Genomic DNA, 22,346 nt, shown 5'->3' on the forward strand with positions numbered 1-22,346 from the left:
TAATACGAAAACATGCTCGCGACGAAAGTTTGGAGGTCGCGGATGCTTACAACGCCTGGGCCGAAATAAATTACACGTCCCGTCCGATGAGGCTTTTATGGCAGGGGGGAAGGGGGGTAAATCGAAAGGGGAAGGAGTGCGGGAGAGATGGTTCCCGCGCGGTTTTCCTGTCGCACTCCCGCTCGAGTAGCGCCGCGAGGCATCATCGTTCACTCTCCAGCGCGGCGTCTTCAATCATGAAGGGAGACATATCCCTCCCATCATCCTTCCTTAAGCTCTCGCCCTCCCTTCTGCTGACCCACCCGCCTCCTTTCGTACCACCATCGAAACCAAAAGCCCCTCCTCCGTCAGCCAACTTCGAAGAGGCCATCGCCCTCACTGGTACGTTCACAACTTACCTCTCATCAACTCAGGATGAAAGGCTCTTTTGATTACATACATTCTTGCATTGTACCCTGCAAGTCACCGCGAGGGTGTGAATACGCAGCAGACTACTTTCCACAAAAAATATTTCCCCCCCAAAGCGCGATCGAAAAACGCTATTCTGGTTCCTTAAGGTTCGTGGTCCAAATGATATGTTAAATATATCTGTTATATGTATCGTACACTTAATTTCTCGAATTTTATTAGCATGATCTCTCCTATGATGGGGCTAATAATATATTTTCAACATCATTGCTGAAGATACATCCTCCCGAGTTTTGCAAGGGATTTACTCTGTAATGCTTCCCTAGAAGAGCCCAGAGGCTTCTCAATATGAACGCTTCAAAAGTTCTATGAGGATACGGACATTCCATGCTTGAATATATAACGCAATCAAGATAATCCTTTCCAGGGCATTTTCTTAAATTGCCTTTTGTGTCATGAATTCTAGGAGATATAATTAATTTTCGCCTATTTTAACATTCTGTATCAGCGATCAGACCATGTAGAAAAAATGCAGCTGTAAAGTACCATTACCATAACCTTAATCGGACAGAATGAAATTTGAGAGATCGCACAAATTGTACGTAAAACGAATATCAAACTAATATTTGGCTCTAGATTACGGATCAAGGCCAACAAAGGTTCGGAAACAAGCACTTAAGATATGAATTAGTTTTTACCATAAGAGTGTTGTCGCGAAAGATTATCCACGTTGAGTCAAATAAAATATAATATGGATAAATGTACAATGAGGTTGGCACAGATTAGGTATTACTATTTTTATATTTTCCATTAAGCTTTTTCGTGTAATGTAACTTTAAATTACGGAAATCCCCAATTCAAGCAAAAGGTACCATCCAAATGTTCATGAGTATTTTTCTTTTAACTAGAAACTAAGTTTGAAATTATCTACTCGTATTCCTATTTTTTACATCAGGATATTGAAGAACAATGCTGCACCCATCGTAAAAACTAAAAGTAACTATTAATGAAAGGTTGAGAAAAGAATAATGGAAGTCAGACGAAACAGGTACCAATAAAATGGTAATCGTTGATATTTTAGTATCCTGCAAGCCACCGCTAGGGTGTGTGGCAGGGGGTTAAGACATACCAGACTGATTTGTTACACACCAGACTAATTTAAATCGTTAAATCGTCAGGGAAATGCCCATATCATTTTACACTGAGCTCACCATCCCTCAGCTTCATTATTCAAACCATTTAATCTCAAGTATCTATGAGCATAACGCGGAGACTGGGACAGAAACTCGGAGTGCGTGCTATTTGGATTAATGGTGAAATCCGAAATAACTTTGAAGCCAAAGGTGACGTCATTGGTAGACATCAATGCAGCGTAATTTCATAAGAATACTCCGAAATGATTAACTAAGGCAATAAGCTTCCCAAGGATTAAACGTAAAACAGAGAAATCAAGTTGTGGATATCGATGGCAATATCTAAATACAAATCAGAAACTTACGCCTAAAATCTACAGTATTTCACTTCTGACAAGCCTGATTAAGTGTTACAGACATTTTATGGTATCTTAAGGTATTTTGAAGCAATTTTCCCCTTAACGCGCGAAATTGTGCCACGGCAAAGGGTATCGAACGTAAGATTATGTAATAACCCCTAAACTCATGTTCTCCAGAACAAAACAACATGTCTGGAGTGCTCAATGTATGAATGCGAGAGGCACAAAAAGTATGCAAAAATAGGTCATTAGGTGAAAAAGTAGTGCTGCAGTCATAGTTCCAGGGTGGCCACATGATCGATTTCAAATTCAAAATTAGTCTAGCTTTTTAAAGATTGACAATTGACGATTTTAAGGTTTTTTTGGAGTTATCTACATAGTCTTTCGATATTATGTTTTTGCTAACCTGATTACTCATAAATTTATAGCGATTATCTACATATTCGTGATTTGTGAATCATTGCTTAAATTTTTGCCTGAGTACCTTTCCCTAATTTATGCTAACGAAACTAGATCCATTTAGCTCATGAAGACACCCGCTGAAGTGGATAATTAACAGTCACCATGCATTTTTTCACTATGAGATTAAATTTCCCTAACGGAAACCCAATGGAGAAAGTCGAGAATTTCAGAATCAAACATTTGAGCGCCTAATTTAAGAGTACATCAGGTTACTGACTATAGGTTCCATTACTGATATGACGGTTTCTAGCGGGTAACATCAAGACTCCTGATGTTGATTACCGGAATACTCTACAATAAAGTAATACTATCGAAATATTTACAAATTTTTCGCGTGAATAAAAAAGTTTCGATTTTCGCTTACCAGGCGCGCAGTGTACCCTTAGAGGTACGTTGTTAAGCGTCCGGTTTTGTTACAGGTAAAAAGATGTAGCTGCAACAGCAAACGCAAAACCAGATGCATATAAATGTAGCTCAAATCAGCTTCAATTATTCTGACTTCATGCAACCAAATAGGACCAACCAATAGGATTGGATTTTACAACCAAAAGTCATTGAAGCGGCATTTTGAATGTTAAATTGTAAGGTTTTTTTACGTAAATAATCGTCATCTTCCTAAATTTTCTGTTTAAAATACTCTCGTCTTCGAGAGTTATCTTGTGATAACGTGCCATTAAATAATCGTTTTAAACCTGTATTTCTCCACGGCAACGATGCGTTGGTCTGCGGCTGATACATGCTCACGTAAAATTTACAACGGATCGCAAACATTTAACTTGATAGAAAACTTTTAAAGAGTTTATCATCACCAGCATTTTAATCCTAAGATTGGTTTACTGCAGCTCTCCATTTGTTTCTATTCAGCGTTAACTCCCTCACTACCTGACAGGTTCTCTGTTTTGCGTCATTAATTTGTCCTACAGTATACTTGTCTCTTGGTATTCCTGATGGGATCTTTCTTTTTATTACGTTTCAAGTAATCCATTGTGCCTCAAGGTCCGTCCAATCCATCTCTTTGCTGCAAGGTCCCCCATATGATCCTTTCCTCTGCTGCTCTTCTATATACTTCCTCGTTCCTCACTTTATCCGTCTTCTTTTTTCCTCTGTAGTACAGAATATTACGCACTTTATATGCTTAAATTGTTCAAAAGCCATTATGATTCTTAGAACCAACACCAGAACGTTTTGAATTTTCATATACGAACCACCATGAGATCGGCAATGTGCCTCTCTCTCCCTCCTTTCCTTGCGCAACGCAATATAAAACACCTAATGAGGCATTGGACGCCAATTTCTAATCAATTCGTTACCATCGAGAACACACAAACCCCGTTAATGACGCCTAAGTACCTATATGGCATAATTTACTGGGAATAACAGTTATAGAATCTTATCGATTTTAAAACTTCCCAAGTAGCAGAGAAGTTTCACACTATGTAACAGCGACATTGACATAATGCGGAGCCCAACATCCAGTCAAAGTGTAAAAAAGGTATGGCAACGTAGCCGCAACATCCATACGATTTTCAATTTTCCATCGCACAACGTTCAACGTAATTATTTCTTGTTAATTTATCCATTCCACTGAAAATACATATGTGAAACAAAATGTGAAATTTGTGTTACTATTTGCGAAAAAGGCGACCGTATTATAGAAATACAAGTTACAACTTGTATGTAATAGGGTGAAAAGGTGCTCTAACGCTTTACTATAGTCTAAGATGCATGTGCGTAGACTTTCGATTTCGTGAATAGATGTTAGGGAGGATCAGTATGGACACGTTCATGACATTTCTCATCATTTATTCCCAGGCCAAGGTTCGAGATGCCAGTGGCTGGTCGTCTTAACCTGCGGCTTCTGCATACTATGTGGGATAAGTGAGACGGTCGGCATTTCTTATCTACTTCCGGCTGCAAGGTGCGATTTACATCTTACGCCCGCCGATAAAACACTTTTGGGAGGTGTGACTGCTACTGGTGAGTTTTATCATATGGTACTTCAATCACTGATTTATTACACCATCCATGATCTCAGTTACGATCTCAGATCCCACTTACAACACTTACGAAACTCGGCTAAATTTTGGATGAGATTATGAAACGATAGCTGTATCAAAAAACAAACAAAAAGAGTTTCATAAGTATGTATACAAAAGTGAGGTGGAAGGATATTGCTTTTGTTGGTAGCCTAACAGACAGGCTTTTCAGATTTTTTTGCTCTCACAATTAGCTTCTCGCTACTTATGAATTAAGACTTATATCCATCACTCAACATTTCACATGCCATACACAATGATAGTTGATGTATTGCTAATTTTGACCAGGATAATATAAGACTTCAATAATATTTTACTCCAAAAATAATATTTTAAAATAAATGTTCTTTCCATGTACATATATTTCATACTAACGATGTTACCAGATAGGTGACAATTTTCTTACTTTCTGTTGCAAAAGTGAAATAAAGGTTGAAATATTGGTATATTTTTCTATTGAATTGAAATATCTTTTCAAAATGTATTTGTTAAATAGTCATTTTTGAGTGACAGCTCATTGAAGTTTATAGTTGTTTCTTCGTGAAACTAGACCTATGTGGAGTAAAGTTCATCAATGAAAAATCTGATATTCAATTATGTGATTTCTGTTATAAAGGACAGCTCCTAACCATTTGTAATGTCAATGGAAGAAAAATACAGAAGTACCCTACTAAAAAAATCACTAGGGAAGCTCTCACCTAGATTATCTATGTGAAAATGTGAAGTTCTGTAAAAAATGTATGTGTGCCTTAGCATGGATAGGGGGACTTCGGCCAATCACCAGCGTACAAAGATGGATCAATATGAATAAAATAGTAAGATATTACAGCTTGCTATGTTACAATGGTTTGTACTTAATTTCAGTCAATCTGGTATTTTTAGTAGGCCAATTCCAATGACAATGAAGAATAAAAGATTCAATTCATTGACAATTTTATTCCACCACCAGGAATGGTGCTTTCTTTATGGCCTTGGGGATTGCTGGCAGATTCATGGGGGAGACGACCTGTTCTACTGACATGCCTGTCTTTGGACACTGTTTTCGGAATACTGTCCAGCTTGGCCCCTTCTCTCAATTTCCTATTAGTCTGTCGGTTTTTCAATGGCCTAAGGTGAGAGTTATGAAACTTCCTCAAAGAATCATCCACTAATTCCAATCTGCCAAATAATTATTCTTTTGTCTTTTATTTTAATTTCCACATGTAACAGTGTAAGTGGACCATCAGCAGTGTCTTATGCTTTTCTCAGTGAATATCATGGGGAGGCTGCAAGACCAAGGGCAGTGGTCACAAGTGGTCTCTTTGTAGCATGCGCAGTTATTGGATTGCCAGGTAAATGGATTTCAATTTTCCCAATGTATTAATATGTAAATTTTGTGAGCATCATAATATAAAAAAGGCAATTAATTCAAAGAAACTGCTGCAGGAGATGGCATAACTGTAACTTTTAATGGAGTCATCCACCAATGCATATTACAATGCAACAATTTCATTGAATAAAAATCATTCCCCTTTACTGGGATACGAGTGATAAATAATAAAATATTAAGATAAAATTTAGGAATATAAGAAGATGCCTTGATAGCTTAACTGGCTGAAGCACTCAGCTGGACATCAAAGAATATGGGTTCAAATCCTGGTAAAGGCAAATGCTTTTTACACCCTGAAATTGTTGCATTCCAAGGTAATCAATTTTGGACAATATTAGCCTAGTTTTTAGATACATCATTACGGTGGCCTGCACCCACTCATTGTACCATGTATAAGTGAGGGTACAAGACATCAAACCAATATATGGATTGACTTGTTTATGAAGAAGGCTTTTAATTTAATCCCTCTGCAATAATTTCAAGAGCTGACTTTTCATTACACCAATACCATACTTTATTTGATAGAATGTCATTGTAACTCAATAGATTTTAAAAAAATTTTGGAATGGCCCATAGATATTAGAAAGGGCAGTAGCTACCTAAGAGTGACATTTATTTCAAAGTCCAATCTCCAATTTACTTAAACTCTGTGGTGGAGTAACAAGCTCCTAAAGGACGTGTTACTGTGTTCTCATTAAATTGGAATAATCAGTGACCCAAATATTTTTGCACCAAAAAAATAATCATATATGTATGCACCAAAGATGCATTTATAGGCACATGAACAGGCTATAGCAGTCCTGGAGTTACCTATAATTTATGATAAAACGGTACAGTCTAAATTTTTACTTCAGACAGTTTCTGAACTAGAGACCTCAAAACAGTTGAGAATGATTTTCTAAATACTTTAATTAGTCTTTTACTTCACTGACAAGTTATAAAATTTGCCGTGGACGTTATGAAGACTTCAATGAACCTACATGATATTCTAAGGAGTGATGTGGCAGCTCTAAACCGTAATAAATCATAATGAATCTGTAAATGAAGTTCTGGTTATTCAAATTCATTTTTCTCTGAAAATCATATAGTCACAATCAGGCTGATTAGCAAAATATTGATATCAGTTGGTTATGCCCAAGGAATATACCGCCATTTATTTTTTACACAAAATGCAAATTCCATTATACTATTGAATCAAAATAATGCCTATTTAAATGTTTACATGATTAGTAATTTCAATAATGCTTAGACATAGCTACAATGACAGGACCAAGTCATCTGCCTTTATACCACAGAGCCAGTTTCATTGAACTATTTAACTAATAATGAAATAAGGACAATTTGCACTTTTCCACAGTTTATTTAACGTACGACGCGTTTCAACTCACAGAGTCATCATCAGGTACAAGGCATGGCTCATCAGGTACACTCATGACTCTGTGAGTTGAAACGCGTCGTATGTTAAATAAACTGTGGAAAAGTGCAAATTGTCCTTATTTCATTATGATGAACTTCCACGACCTCAAGCCTGAATCTGTTGAACTTATTTAACTAATACTCCTCCTACATGCCACTAATAAACACGCTGTACTAACTGAAGAATGAGTGTGCTCAATACAATAACAATCTGTTTAACTAGTAGTATATTCTAACTACACTTTCATGTATAATTAAAAAACACTTGTTTTGAAATGGATGCGTCAACAAAAGAAAACATTTCATTTATTTTTTCATTATGTCCCTAGTCATTAAATGCTAACAATAAATTTAAGATTTCAGTGAGATTAAAAATGCATGTAAGTATTTTTTCTCTAAAACCTTTCATAAAGAAGACAGTGGGTAACTCAGAGAGGACAACTCCTATAAATTAAATGGTAACTAATAATTGGAGGCATTTTCCATCTTTCCCCTGACCTCAAAATATATTCTCTAATAATGTTGGCCCTAATAAGGCAATGGTGATGCACACTATAAATTTATTTAACGATCATTCTGAGTCACATATTTACCAAATTTTTAATCATTGGCAATAACAAATGTCTCTAGACAGCTTTCCAGTAAAAAGGAGTTAGGTAAGTATCATATAAAATTAACAATTTATTAAAATTCTTTTTTACTTTTACAAATAGAGTTGGCATTCCCAGTTGCTTCATTCCACAATAAAAGAAAAGGTGAACGGAATCCACGATTTTGAACAATTTACTCATAATTTTCTGTGAATAAACCTTGTCCATAATTTATTTTTTTCCCCATGGAATGCATTAACATATTTTACAGTAATATATATGCAAAAAGGTGTATCACTAAATGAGTGTTTCTCTTTACGAGTAAGATCGGGGAACAGATTATGTGCATATTATGAGGTTCCAAAAATTCTCCAAGTCTAGTTAATTTTTCTCTTTTAATGAACTTGAAGAATTCATCTACTGATTTGATAAATGGATCACATGACAGGAGTAAGGAACTGAATGGCTGAAGTTTGCTTGAAGAGAAGAGTAAAAAAATATCTTTTGGATTACTTAAGTATATTTAGTGAGTACTCACTTGGGTAAACATCAAAAGGCCCATATATGAAAAAACAGATTAATGAGAATTAAAGACACAGCTATCTTATAAAACCATTAATGGACTCTATCTCTAAATGTTATTTATAATTTGTTGATATGACCAAACCGGAGGGCAAGGCAATGGGCAGGAAATCAGTTTCCAAAGCAATGCTCACTGACATGCCCCTTTTCTCAGAAAAGCTCCTCAGCAGTAATGTTAAACGTCAACAGCCACTGCCTGGATGATTCTGACTCAGGAGATACACTTTCCCCTGCCCTGGGGCATTAATCTGTCATCCTGGAGAATTTACCTTATGATGATGGCACTTCCCAGTCTGATTTCAGCACTGCTATTAGCAGTGCTAGATGAGTCACCAAGGTTTCAAATGTCAAAGGGCAGAGAAAAGGAAGCTCTGAAGACACTTGCAGCAATGTATTCAGCCAACACAGGAATCCCCAAGTCTGAGTATCCGGTAAGAGATTATCACCTTATGGATGAACGGATCAATTGATATTAATATGCATGTTTTCCAAAAATACTAACAGTTAAATTATTGCATTTTATACTTAAATGTTTCATGTAAAATCATACAATTTTTAAGTTCCAAGAATTATGGTAAATAACTGGTTGAGCAAATATAACCTCTGATTATATTTACTCCACCAGTCATTTGCTATAAACGATTTGCTATAAACCTGCCCAAATTCTGGCCTCACCAAGTATTTAGAGTCTTGGCAAAATTATTGATTGCACCATTAGAGTTAAAAATGTATCATAAAAATCATTAAATACTAGAAATTCAGTGCTGATGAAATGACCACATATTCATTCATATTTAAATGGCAAGAAGGCTCTGTATATTTTTTAAATATTCTACATGTGGATCACTTGCTAAAAGTGGAGGAAATTGCATCATTCCTCGAAAAACAGATAGAACCCTGCAGGGTTTTTTTATGGGATAATAACAATTTATTCATAAATAAATGCTAAGAATCCTATTTGGCTAACCCAAAGAATCATAATTATTTTTAAAATGTTCAACAGTGTGATTGTTCTATTTTTATTTCAAATGCAATACATTCTCTTCAGGTGAAGTCTCTACAAATAGCAACAATCGCTGATGAACAGTCAAAGAAGGGAGGGCTTTTGTCAACTGTGCATGCTCTCTGGATAAAAATAAGCCCACTTTTTCATATGCCACTCCTGAAGCCTCTCGTGCTCTGCTGTTTGCTTCAGGCAGGAGCCTTCCTATGGTAAGGACATGTTTCGTGCATGGCTTCTAAGCTCTCCACTGATATAAATAATATCACAAAAGTATTAGGAATGATTGTCATAATATGACACGTCCATCCTAAGTAAAGCTTAAGCCAAACATTTGGTATCAACTACCAAATAACTCCATAATGCATGACCGAAAGCAATGGTTTCACTCAAGCTAAGATTTGTAAATTTGGGGTTTATAATGATAATACATGAAACCTCACTTTACTACCATGTCTTGGCCAAGCTAATTTAAAGAACAAATATTGCAGTGATTCCATGCAATCATTTCACAATGTTCAAACATTAACAAGGAATGGCATGACCACCAATTTAACCATCGTATAATTTGACTACTACCCAATTAAACCAACTTGTATAATCAGAGAAGAGAAGGGTACTATAAAATTAACTGGGCTCAGAGAGTTCCTGTTCTAAATTTGTAATCATAGCATTTTTAAAGGAACTATTTGTGTAGTTTCCAAGTATATTACAATTACTTTTGGTGAATTTTAATAGGGTATATTGGTTAATGGATTGACCCAAGAAAACATTGCTATATCATTTTCATTAATTAAACTACTATTTCAAAAGAGATTAATTCATTCAAATTTAGAATAGCAGAAATTTAGCAAACTGATAAGTTAACTAAATATACCGATCAAAAAGGGAAATAATAGTAAGTCTTTAGATTACTAAAGTATTTTTAATTTACATATGAAACATATGGCTTCAACGTCCATAATGCTTAACATTTGAAAGCAGGAAAGAATGGAGCCAAAACTGAAATTGTATCATATGACACTGTAATTAAAAAGTAAAAATTACTTAAATGTAACGGATTAATATCTGAAAACTATGATTAGATTGCAAGTAATACTTTAAAAATACAATTAGTACAAAAAGTACAAAATCTCAAAAAATATTCATCACTGGTAACACAGTTGCTTAATTCAGACCCCATCGCTGTACATTAAAACCATCTCAAAAAACCTGCTTTCTTATTTAGTAGCTCTTTTTTATCATTAATTCTCAAAGTGATACAATTTAAATTCAGATGAATAGAAAAGTTAGTATAATAATTATTAAAAAGCAGTAATGCAGCTGACTTTCTAGATTGGCTGTTTGAGATTTATATCATAGTCACTACTCCCAAGTAACCTCAATCATTAGGACAAGGCCATGGAGAAGAACATTTGTGTCACTCAAGATGACTTTCACACTGTTTAGTGCACCTGAAACTAGATTAGTATTCAACTTCAGTATCATAGAATAGAAAGAGCCACCAATATGCTCCATCCCCTCCCTGCATTTCCCCATGTGATTATTTTCTTCCTGATCCTATTTGGCTTAATACATCTGATTCTGGGTTAAAGAAGTCCTTTGATAAGAAATCTTAAGTGTGTGGTTGTTGAACTTTCAGCTTAGACGTCAAGTACATGAGTTAGCCTACATTCTTGGGTTGGAGGAGTGGAAAGATCCACTTATTATGATCAGAGGGATGATATAGTTCTAAATCAGAGCCCACAACAGTTTTAGTTTCAAGGAAAACAAAATAAATGTGTTTGCTTGTAAATACATATTTATGGTGCATTGAACTCACTGATAAGTCACGAACTCAATTTGATATGACCTTACAACTTTAGCCTGAAACAAATCCATTTGTGAATTTTAAATTTAATACTAAAATTGGAAAATATTCTGATTTCCCTCAATTTGTAAACCTTTTATACATGCATTATTTTTTACTCAAAACTACAATGTAAAATACATAGTGTTCTTTGGTTTGATTAGACAGAATATAGACGGTAGCTGAACTATATTCTCATTTTCCATGTCTAATTCCAAATAAGATAACCCAATTTTTTTTTCTTTACTCAATTTAGAACTTTTTAATCACTTCCGCCTGGGGACTGGGCAAAAGCATTGTATGGGAAGAGAGGCAATGAGACAGTAATGGCTTGAACAAACAATGTATATGTGTAATTTACCATGTGCGTATGATCATCAAGAATACTTAGGTTTGACCCCTGATGAATTTTTCTGGCTTCACTCAAGAATGTTTGCATTTATGACCCAAGAATTCTAGGACCCACTTCCCAATAATTTCACAGGGATCGAGTCATAATAAAAAAAAATCACCTTTAGAAGTAACAACAATAAAATTGTGCGATCCAATTTTAAAGGCATCCTATTAAACATAGATATAAGCCCTCTTCACAAACTTATATTGCTATTGTGTATGATAAAAATTAATATGTATTTCTATTTCTCTTCTTTAGTGCTAATGGACTTCTCATGTGGCTGCCAGATATATTTGGTCGTATTTCAGCCTTAGATATACCTTCAGGTCCCCTATGTGAAGCTCTTACACTATCATCTCTTCCCTCTATCATCTTATCAAAGGAAGGGGACCCATGCCAAGCATCTGTGAACACATCTGCCATTGCCAATGTACTTGTAATAGGTGGAACTGTTGGAATAGCTTATATCCTCACAGCTATACTTTCAGGCTTCATTAATAAAAGAATTTTCTTAGGTAAGTCTAACTTCTTTCCCTAATTATGATAATTAAGGACAAGAAAAATATTAAGAGAAAAATCTGCAGCAATCCATTTACATATTTTTATATACAATTGGAAATTACATATCTCACCACAGTGGTTTTAATACTCTAATCAGTCACAAATTGAAAATGACAGTGATATATTCAGCGATATTTTCATTTCATTTATGTTAATTTGAAGTAAATGGTAAAAATTTATGATGATCATTATTGACTTTAAAATTACTAACCAAAATTAGCATTAAAATAAAAACTTAACGGCTCATGCAGGCAATCTAAATTTTTATTTTTTATAATCAAAAGAGAGCAAAAGATCTTCCAATGGTATTTAGGAAACAGAAGGCATTGCCAACAGTAGAAGTTCTTCATTTTTCAGGAGCAACTTTGTCAAGAATAAAAACTACAGCATAGTATATGACATTTTGTGCAAGATTTCTAAAAAATATTTGCAAATTTTAAATAGAATTTTCCCTAAGAATTTAGCTAAAAAATGCTAAAGGTTTAATTACATTAAAACCTTCACAAAGATTCACTTCTTTCACAATTTTCTTGCAACAAAAAGCATAAACTATGTTCATTTTTTTTCTTTAATATGTTTAGATCATTGTTCCTGAATAACTAGTTATTAGGGAACTTTAAGACCCCAAAAATTTGATAGACACAAACTCTCAAACTGGTTTTATGTTATTAATTTCAATGCATACAATTTAATTAACAAGCCAAAATTAAGCAAGTCTATTGAGAAGACCCAACAGTTGGCTACCAAGACTGAAAGTATAAAGTCCCGGGGGAAAATGAGAGAAGAACTAGGTCTTGGTGACTTTGGGGTGAGTCATAATGCTGCATGCACAATTTATTTACTCATGGCAAAATTATATGTGGCAAGAGGTGATGCTAGGAACATAATTGATTATATAAATAAAACCATGAACACATTAATCAACCCTAGGGTCGGTTTGGTAGGTGATGGTAGAGTTCACCCAGTACTAAGCCCGATGGCATGTGAAATTCACAAATTAGGGTAGGGGGGGTCCAGTTCCTTTCCCTGTGCCGGTAATGGTTTCCTAGGAAGATCTGGTGCCCGAAAATCACATAGCTTGGGAATAGCTGAGGGTACCCAGAGAGGCTTGCCCAGAAATTGAACCTGGGGCCTCCAGTCAGCAGTCCAACGCTCTACCCCTGGACTACCACAACCCACTAAATATCATTATTATTATATAAATATATGAAGTCTAAATTCTGACCGAATGTAGTAACATGAATTCTTGAGGTGTGTTTGTAGTAAAAATGTAAGAGAGAGGGTGAGAAATGAGTGAACAATGAAAATATGTATATACAGTGGATGCACCAAAATATATGAGTATGAAAGAAACCTGCTATTTCAGTTTAGCCATCTTGATAAAATGGATGAGAGTCAAATCACAAAACAGAAATGAGAATATAGAGCTAATGGTGTCAGAGGAAGAGTTAAGCCAAGAAAGTTCTGGATGAATGTGGTTTAAGAGACTCAAGACAAAGAATATTAGGAGTCCCGAGAACAAAAGAGCATGAGAGATAATCAATTTATGAATGAAGGAGACAAAAATGTCTGAATAGGACATTAGGAGGTAATATTAATGTAAAGTTAGTTCCCAAGACGTTTTTAATAGAAGATTACTGTCAGTTAAATGTGAATATCATGAGGTCATTGCCTATACCCACCACAATTATTGAACGTCTATGCTTATGCTCATGCACTTATAGAAGAACTTTGTGTATGCTGTAATTAACCTTATTGTCAACTAAATATTGCGGTAGGAGGTACTTGAGAAGCATTTAAGGTAAACATGGGTGAGATAGGGCAGGGTTGCCCAAGGGGCGGAGGGGAAGAGGGAGTATCTGATACAAACTGCACCATTAAAATTTTGGGGAGATTGAAGAAAAAAAATTAAAACCGAATATTTAAAGATAATGGAAAGTTTGGCAAAAATATTTACTTTATTTTCCGAAGTGGTTGAACAATAATATTCATGCCTAATTGAAAATTGATGCATTCATGTATCATTGATAAAATTCTATTCTCTAGAACAAGGTATGTTACACTTGCATTAATCAAGTGGTGTACAGATAGCTATCTATACTTAAATGTAAATAAAAGTAAAATGGTGTACTTTTCAGACAATAAGAATGTGACAGATAGTCTGTGGGTGAAAAGTAATAACCACTCATTCGAGCAAGTGATGGAATGTAAATTTTTAGGTATTTCCTTGAGCGCAAATATTTCTTGGGATACATGTGTAAAAACAAGTTCAACAGATTCAGGCTTGAGGTCGTGGAAGTTCATCATAATGAAATAAGGACAATTTGCACTTTTCCACAGTTTATTTAACGTACGACGCGTTTCAACTCACAGAGTCATCATCAGGTACAAGACAAACTAAATAGTAAGGAGACCTTATTTATATGTACAGAAGATGTGGTTGGGGAGGGAGAGTCGTGTAGGGGAGAGGAGGAGGGGGGGGGAGGAGAGGCGGAGAGGTTATAAAGAGCGAAAAATGGGGGGTTAATGACAGGAAAAACCGCAAAGTGGGGGACAAGGGGCTGGAGTATCGGGAGCGGGTTGTTGTATAGCAGGGGGTTAAAGGCTTAAGGACATAGGGAAGGAATTATCAGTAGGAGATAGTGGGGGGGGGGGGAAGATGGGTTGAACAGGTAACTTTCTGGGAAGCAGAGCCCACTGCTGGTTTTAGTGGAAGGGATGAGCCACGTGCTGCGAGGGGGGGGGAAGGGGGGGGGGAAGTGCACTAGTTAATTCTTGGAAAATATGATGACCGGTGGTAGTGGGCAGTGAGAGACCCTGACAGGGGGGGGGAGAGGAGAAGGTAGGAGGGTGAAGTCATGAAAGAGGAGGGGCAGTAGGATTTTGATTCTTGAGTTTATTAATCGTGAAAGGGATCTTGAGGAGGGGTGAATGGTTCACAAAAATTTGTTCATTTAGGAGAACATTGTGGTCCTCCTGCAGTATTTCCAATTGTTCCAATGTGTCCAGTTTCATCCCCTTATTCTCCAGGTGGAGGATTTCCGGAACAAACTTGCACTCATGTGATGTCCTTATTAGATGTTTGGCTAGGAGAGACGTTTCATCCCCTGATGTCCAGCATCTCTTATGTTCTTTCACTCTCGTGATGAAACCTCTCCCAGTCTGGCCTATGTAGCACTTTTCACAGGAATCACATTTCACTTTGTACACACCGGATTGAAGGAGGGGGTCCAACTTGTCTTTATTTCTGCATAATATCCTCCCTAGTGTGGAGGGGTTGTAAAGGGAAACGTTATATGTATCTTTGGGGAAACGTCTGGCTAATTTGTCCTTGAGGGGACCAACAAATAATAATTTACACCACTTTTTTGTATTGTCTTTAGCGGGCCTAAGAGGGCAAATTTTGGAAATGGCAATTCTCTGGAGTTTTTTCTTTAGAATTTTCAATATTAAATTTGGATCATAGCCATTAGATGATGCTATGGATTTTATAATGTTGAGTTCCTTATTGAAGTTGGTTTTTGTGAGGGGTAAATTTACTAGTCTATGTAACATCGCATGGAATGCGGATAGTTTATGAGCATTAGGGTGACAAGAATCAGATGGAATGATAATGTTGCTATAGCATAGTTTCCTGAATACTGAAAAGTTGTGTTTGTTATTTTTAATGGTTATCGTGAGATCCAGAAAGTTTAGACCTATTTCGGACTCTATTTCCATGGTGAAAGAAATTTTGGGATGTTGATGGTTAAGTATGTTTAGGAATAAATCTAGTTGTCTCTCACTCCCTGTCCAACAGCAGATGATGTCATCAACATAGCGATACCAATAGAAGATATTTTTTAAAAGGGGATGGTTGGAATTAAATAGGTTTCTTTCGAAGTCGTCCATAAATATTTCAGCTAATAATGGTGAGAGAGGGGATCCCATAGCGAGACCATCTGTTTGGTGATAAAAATTTTTGTTGAATAGAAAATAACTCTGATTAGCACATAGTTCCATGAGCAAATGAATTTCTTTAGACATTATCGGGTCCACCTTTGATTGTTGGAGTATTTTTTGAACGAGGGACAAGGTCTTTTGGACGGGTACAGAGGTGAATAGATTTTTTATATCAAAAGATACGAGTTTAGAGTTGGTAGGTAGTAAGAGATGCTGGAGGTTCTGCGCTAAACTTATGGAATTTTTAACACCATGCTTTGTTGAGAAACTGGAAACCTGTCTAAATATGGTATTCATTTTTGTGGCCAATTTATAAGAGGGTGATCCTATGCAAGAAACTACAGGTCGTATGGGTGTTCCATCCTTATGGACTTTAGGTAGTCCGTTAAACCTAGGGGGTTGGGGGTTCATCTGGAGTAAGTACCTAATCTCACTATCTTTGAACAGTTTTTTGCAGGCGGAGAGGGCTGACTTCACACTATTATGAAATCTGGCTGTAGGGTCTCGAGGAATTAATACAAAAGGATTATTACCCCACTTTGCGGTTTTTCCTGTCATTAACCCCCCATTTTTCGCTCTTTATAACCTCTCCGCCTCTCCTCCCCCCCCCTCCTCCTCTCCCCTACACGACTCTCCCTCCCCAACCACATCTTCTGTACATATAAATAAGGTCTCCTTACTATTTAGTTTGTCTTGTACCTGATGATGACTCTGTGAGTTGAAACGCGTCGTACGTTAAATAAACTGTGGAAAAGTGCAAATTGTCCTTATTTCATTATGTGTAAAAACCCTTCAGCATAAACTCAGGCTCCACTTGCTATTTATCAAGACACCTGCATGAGACTGCAAGCAAAACAGTACTACTTGATTTATACTATGGGGAAATGTATTCAAAATATAACCTATTCATAATACTTTGAGGCTCAGCTGCCAATTCTCTAACAATCTTTAAAATGCAAAAGAAAGTCATCAGGATAATTACTGGGAAACCATTACACAATGTACCATTTAGGCCTATATTCCAGGAATTAAATTTGCTACTACTCCCATTTATTTATTTTATGTTTTTAATTCTGTGTATAAAAAACATCAGCAACTATTCCCTTAGCTCTGACTATCATCATCATTACACCAGAGGAAGGCACAAAATCAATTTGGGTAATATTAGAACTAAAGCATTCAAATTACTGCCCAAGGAAACGAGTATCAGATTATATAATAAATTACCCAAAAGTATAAAGGATACTATGGAAACTACTCAATTCAAACAGAAATTAAAAATGTAGCTACAATGTAAACTTGGTTGACTAATATCTCCACAATATTCCTGATCTTTGAGACAATACTTTTAGTTTATAGCAATACTCTTAGTCTAGTTTATATTAATGCTCTGTGCTTATAAATTTATATTTATGTGTATTTTACATTTAATGTGGGTTTGTGTATTTTACTGCATTTAATGTAATTGTTAGTACCATATTTTGTACCTCAATTAAGCCTGTATACATTTTACTCCTTTTTGACGTGCCTTATATCATGAAAATACACCAACCACCTAGTATGATTGTAATATGATCTCTGGGCAAATAAAATGCATTATTATTATTATGCTCACTTCTGTGATATCCTTGCAAAACATATTCATACACATCTAAAGCAATAAATCATGGCACTTAAAAATAACGGAATTCCATGATGTGCTTCTAGGTATCCTAATGCTGGTTGGATCAGCCATCGGTTTTGGTGTAGCACCATCAAGCCCATCATCTTTAACCCTTGGCCTCACATCTATTTTCCATGCATGTGCAGGAGTGTCCATCACTCTCCTCGGAGGACTGATTGCTGACATTTTCCCCACACAGCTAAGGTACATTTTTCCTAATCAAGGATATTTTCAAGGATTTTGTACCTAATTAATTTCATAAAACAACTTTAATCATCATATGACACAGTACTCTCATCCAACCTTAATGTGGTGGAAAGGCTAGTGTATTCTAATGATCCCTAGGGCTGTGCTGCAGGAGCAATGATAATTGCTCCTGAAGCAGTAGGGTTGCCCCTACCAGATAGGTCAAAGGGTAAGAAACAGATGAAAAAAAGATAATCCTCATATCATTTATAACTCAGTGAGGTGGCTACAAAGAAATCTGACCCCAGTGAGGCAGCCATGTCAGTGATAGTGTCATGTTAAAAACATTAAAAAGGAAGGCAACAGGAAACTATCACAATGGAATTCCCAAGGCAACTATGAGAGACACAGACCAGAGTATGAGTCCTGGCTATTATGAGAGTCAGCCTGCTGGGATGTGTGTAATGCAATCGTATACAATCAGCTGGTAGATATAATGGCGGGTGTCCCTGGAAGGAAGCATTTGATAGTGATGAGGGATTGGAATGTGATGATAGATAAAGGATAAGATGGTACTGAGGTAGGTGACAATGGCTTAGGAACAAGAAATGACCACAGTAAGAAAGCAATAGAGTTCTGCAAGAGATAGGGGTTGATCATAACAATCGGTGGGTTAACCCTTTAGGTGCTGTGAACATACCTAGTATGTTCACGCAGTAGGCTGCTATGAACGTATCTTTTTCTTCCTCTCTGTGGTGCGCTATCATAGTTCATATTTTATTAAAACTATATTTTTCAAAATAAATTAATGAAAATTTTCTATTAAATAGACAGAGAATGTATATTATTTTTCATTTTTTCCATATTTTTATTATTTAGATTATTTCATGGTCGCGGAAATAATTAAAGTTACGAAGATAAGATACTATTCTTTTTTGCCACGTGTGAGGAGTGGGTTTTTGGAGAATGAGCTGCAGCAAAAGGCTTGAGATACCACAGCAGGCATAGGCATACATGGAAAATGCCTGGGGATTCAGGAATACATCAGTTAAACTATATTTAAGCACAAAGTTAGGAGCAACATGATCAATTCACAGTTTCCCCAAGCAGATGTGGATTCAAGCTATAATTGAGTAATAATGAAGTGTATTGTCTGATTCTAAAAGATATAACAGGGAAACTGGTAAAAGATAAGTCAGAAAATTATTGATTGAACCAGAGAAGATTCAAGACAGATGGAAGGAATATACGAGGGTCATCCGGAAAGTAGTACCCGTTCGTGCCGCATGAAGTGCTGACGACGTGAGTAGCCGCTGGACGAGGTCAGATAGCTTCAGTGGCTTGTCTGCCTTCTCTGAGCCAAGTTGCGTGACGCTAGCATTGCCTGTGTTGTTTCTGTGATTGTTTACAATGTTTAAAAAAATTGAGAACGCCGCCAGTTGTGAAGTGAGGGCAGTGATTAAATTCCTCAATGCAAGAAACGTTCGCCCATGTGATATTCATCGCCAATTAAAGGAGGTGTATGGAGACAATGTAATGGACGAGTCGTCTGTTCGGCGGTGGTGTCGCAACTTCAACATGGGGAGGGGGAACACACACGACGATGAGCGTTCGGGGAGACCGTCTGTCATTACAGACCAACTGGTGAGCTCAGTTGACGAATTCGTGAGGAACGATCGGCGCGTCACAATTGATGACATCTGTGAGCATTTTCCCAATGTTTCTCGAACAATTGTTCATGAAATTGTTAAACACCATCTGCATTATGCAAAAATTTGTGCAAGATGGGTCCCTCGCGTATCTCAATGAGCTGGCGGCGAAGGACTATGCAGCAGGAATACAGAAACTTGTCACACGTTATGACAAATGCCTTAATTTGCTTGGAGATTATGTTGAGAAGTAGTTTAAAGTATCCTCTTTCAAATAAAATTTTTTATGTTTGTTAATATTTACTTTTGTGTCTTTAATTCACGAACGGGTACTACTTTCCGGATGACCCTTGTATAAGAGACTATATGGTAAAGACATTGGGTCAGCAAACTTAGATATAGAAAGAGAATATGATGTAGATAAGAATAGCTTAGGCAAAGACAGACTTGATGGTGAGATAGAGGGGACACTAAGGGAACTGAAATCAAATAAGGCAGAGGTGGTAGACAACATTCACATAGAACTACTTGAGGGTTTAGGAGGATGTGGGAGAAAGAGTTTTCATGGACTAACTCATGGCATTTATGAGGGAGGATTTCGGCTGGAAGATTTCATAAGATCATTGTTAGTTCCCATCTGAAAAAAGGGAATAGTAACCATATAAAAGGACTACAGAAAAATAAGTTTAATTTCATTGACAGCTAAATAGGTAATCAGGGTCATCAATAAATGGATGCAGAGCAGAAAAAATCGTTACTTAGGAGAGAGGCACGTGTGTTGCCTTAGCAGTAATGAGGTCACTAATAGAGAGGAATATAGAATACAATCAGGATATATTTGTCTGTTTCGTGATTATGAGAAGGCATTTGATATCAGTGTATTGGATGGAATCAATGAATGTATTACAGAAGATAGGAGTAGATTCGAGGAATAGGAGATCTATGCACAACCTATACATGTCATAGACTGCTCAGATGTTGGATGGTGAGGTGGGCTGGTCAGTGTTATAAATAGTGATGAGACACAGGTGCTCATAATCACCTGTGCTCTTCAAAGAATGTGTGGAAGAAAATTTTGAAAGGAATGAGAAGACCTGGAGATAGGAATGAAATACGGTGGTTCATAAAATATATTTGGTTTGTAAATGATCAAGATGGTTTTTTTACAGTGCAGAAACATGGTTCAGAAACAGAAGCAAAGCAATAGGCTAAGCTAGGGTTTTTTTGAAATGCAGGTGCAGAGAAGGATGGAAAAGGGGAAATTTACAGAAGAGAAAACAAATGAGCAAGTTCTTTACATGGTAACAGAGAATAGAGGATGTTATGGAGAAATTCAAAGGAGGTAAGCATGATGGAGGCAGAGCATTTTGATTGGCAGTGGGATTTTAAAGATTGTGGTAGAGGAGAGGATGTTAGACAACCAAGGAAGGGTTAGGAAAATGACCATTTTGGATGATATGATGGAAGAAAGAAATATGCAGAGCCAGAGAAGCTCATTTTAGTGGTGAATACAAGTTGCATGTTTTTAGGAGAGACCAGGAAAAATATCGTTGTACTGTTTTATAGTCTGTGTCCATCCAAAATCTACTTTAACCTGTAGACTACCATTAATAATAATTACTCAATATGCTGGAAATTATGAACAAGACAAAACAAATATTTATTTAACAATAACTAATTTAAAACTATAATTTTTTATTTGATGGGATTAAATATTTTTGAAAAACTTCAGCTAAATAAGAAATATTTTCATGTCATTCAAAGTTACTGGCATTATTAATCATTAAGTTGTTCTATAAAGTATACAACCTTTTAGATGAACTACTAATAATTATCTAATAATGTTAATTTATGTAAAGAATAATCTGCAACCTTAAGTCCATCAAATTTTCATTAGAGCTGCCTCATTGAGCATATCACTTACATTTGGACGACTTGGAATGGTAGGAGGTTCTACAATCATTGGAACCTTACTGGAGCTTAACTGTGAATCTGCATTTCACCTTGTAGCTGCAGTAGCTTTGGGCAAGTATAAATTGTAACCATCATTTCATCAATCCTTATTTTACCACCTTTGACTGCATATAGCCAAAGAGCAAAATGAATAATAGCTTGGAGAAAAATCTATCAGTAATCATCATAATTTAATAAATGACTTCCAATTTTACTCTTATTTATTTAGAATACTCCAATCTAAATTTCATACAGATGGAGTCACCTTCAGATATAGAAGGTCAGGAAAATTTCATTTTGGTTACATCATAAGGTTCATATTTATCTAAAAATTTGTGTTGAGTTCCATCCAATTGTATATCTCAATATATGCATAATATTTTTCCTGTAACTTACTGCCAAAATGCTATCTTACTCCAATATTATCTAGAACTTTTGAGCAGCTGGTTTTATGATACAAATATAGATTTAAGGGCAACATGGGCAATGGCAAGAGAGACACTGACTCTTCATCTTCAATGTTAAAGGTTTTCTTTTAAATTTGGGGTACATTGAGATTTAATTTAAGACATCCATTTAAACCGACCAATAATTATGACTTTAAGCAAATGTAGGTCATGGAAAGAAGCTTTTTTGTACCATTAGTAATGACATTACTTGGCTGGAGCCTGATTTTTATTTGGCTTACTCAAAAAACTGAAGATGATGTTGCATAAATTTTACCTGCTATTCAAATTATTATGGAAAAAAGGAGTGCTCGCAGTTTTTATTGTCATTGGCATAGCCTGAGAGAG

The 22,346-nt window shown here is 36.1% G+C and overlaps 1 protein-coding gene across 1 annotated transcript; it reads left to right on the forward strand.

The window, feature by feature from the left end:
• Positions 1-236: 236 nt before the first annotated feature.
• On the forward strand, positions 237-21,641 carry LOC139691170 (synaptic vesicle glycoprotein 2C-like). The gene is made up of 9 exons (XM_071588888.1): positions 237-381; positions 4,175-4,339; positions 5,348-5,510; positions 5,608-5,729; positions 8,545-8,786; positions 9,404-9,567; positions 11,857-12,113; positions 17,809-17,968; positions 21,497-21,641. The coding sequence occupies exons 1-9, from the start codon at positions 237-239 to the stop codon at positions 21,639-21,641; spliced, it is 1,563 nt and encodes a 520-aa protein (XP_071444989.1).
• Positions 21,642-22,346: the final 705 nt, after the last annotated feature.

The sequence above is a fragment of the Hetaerina americana genome, unplaced genomic scaffold, assembly GCF_022747635.1.
Source record: "Hetaerina americana unplaced genomic scaffold, ioHetAmer1.1.p SCAF_30, whole genome shotgun sequence".
Classification (NCBI taxonomy): domain Eukaryota; kingdom Metazoa; phylum Arthropoda; class Insecta; order Odonata; family Calopterygidae; genus Hetaerina; species Hetaerina americana.

Coding starts and splice junctions, on each gene's coding strand:
- LOC139691170 (XM_071588888.1), top strand. CDS start 237: ATGAAGGGAGACATATCCCTCCCATCATCCTTCCTTAAGCTCTCGCCC. Junction 4,340..5,347: donor GGGAGGTGTGACTGCTACTG/GTGAGTTTTATC, acceptor TTCCACCACCAG/GAATGGTGCTTTCTTTATGG. Junction 17,969..21,496: donor ATTTTCCCCACACAGCTAAG/GTACATTTTTCC, acceptor AATTTTCATTAG/AGCTGCCTCATTGAGCATAT.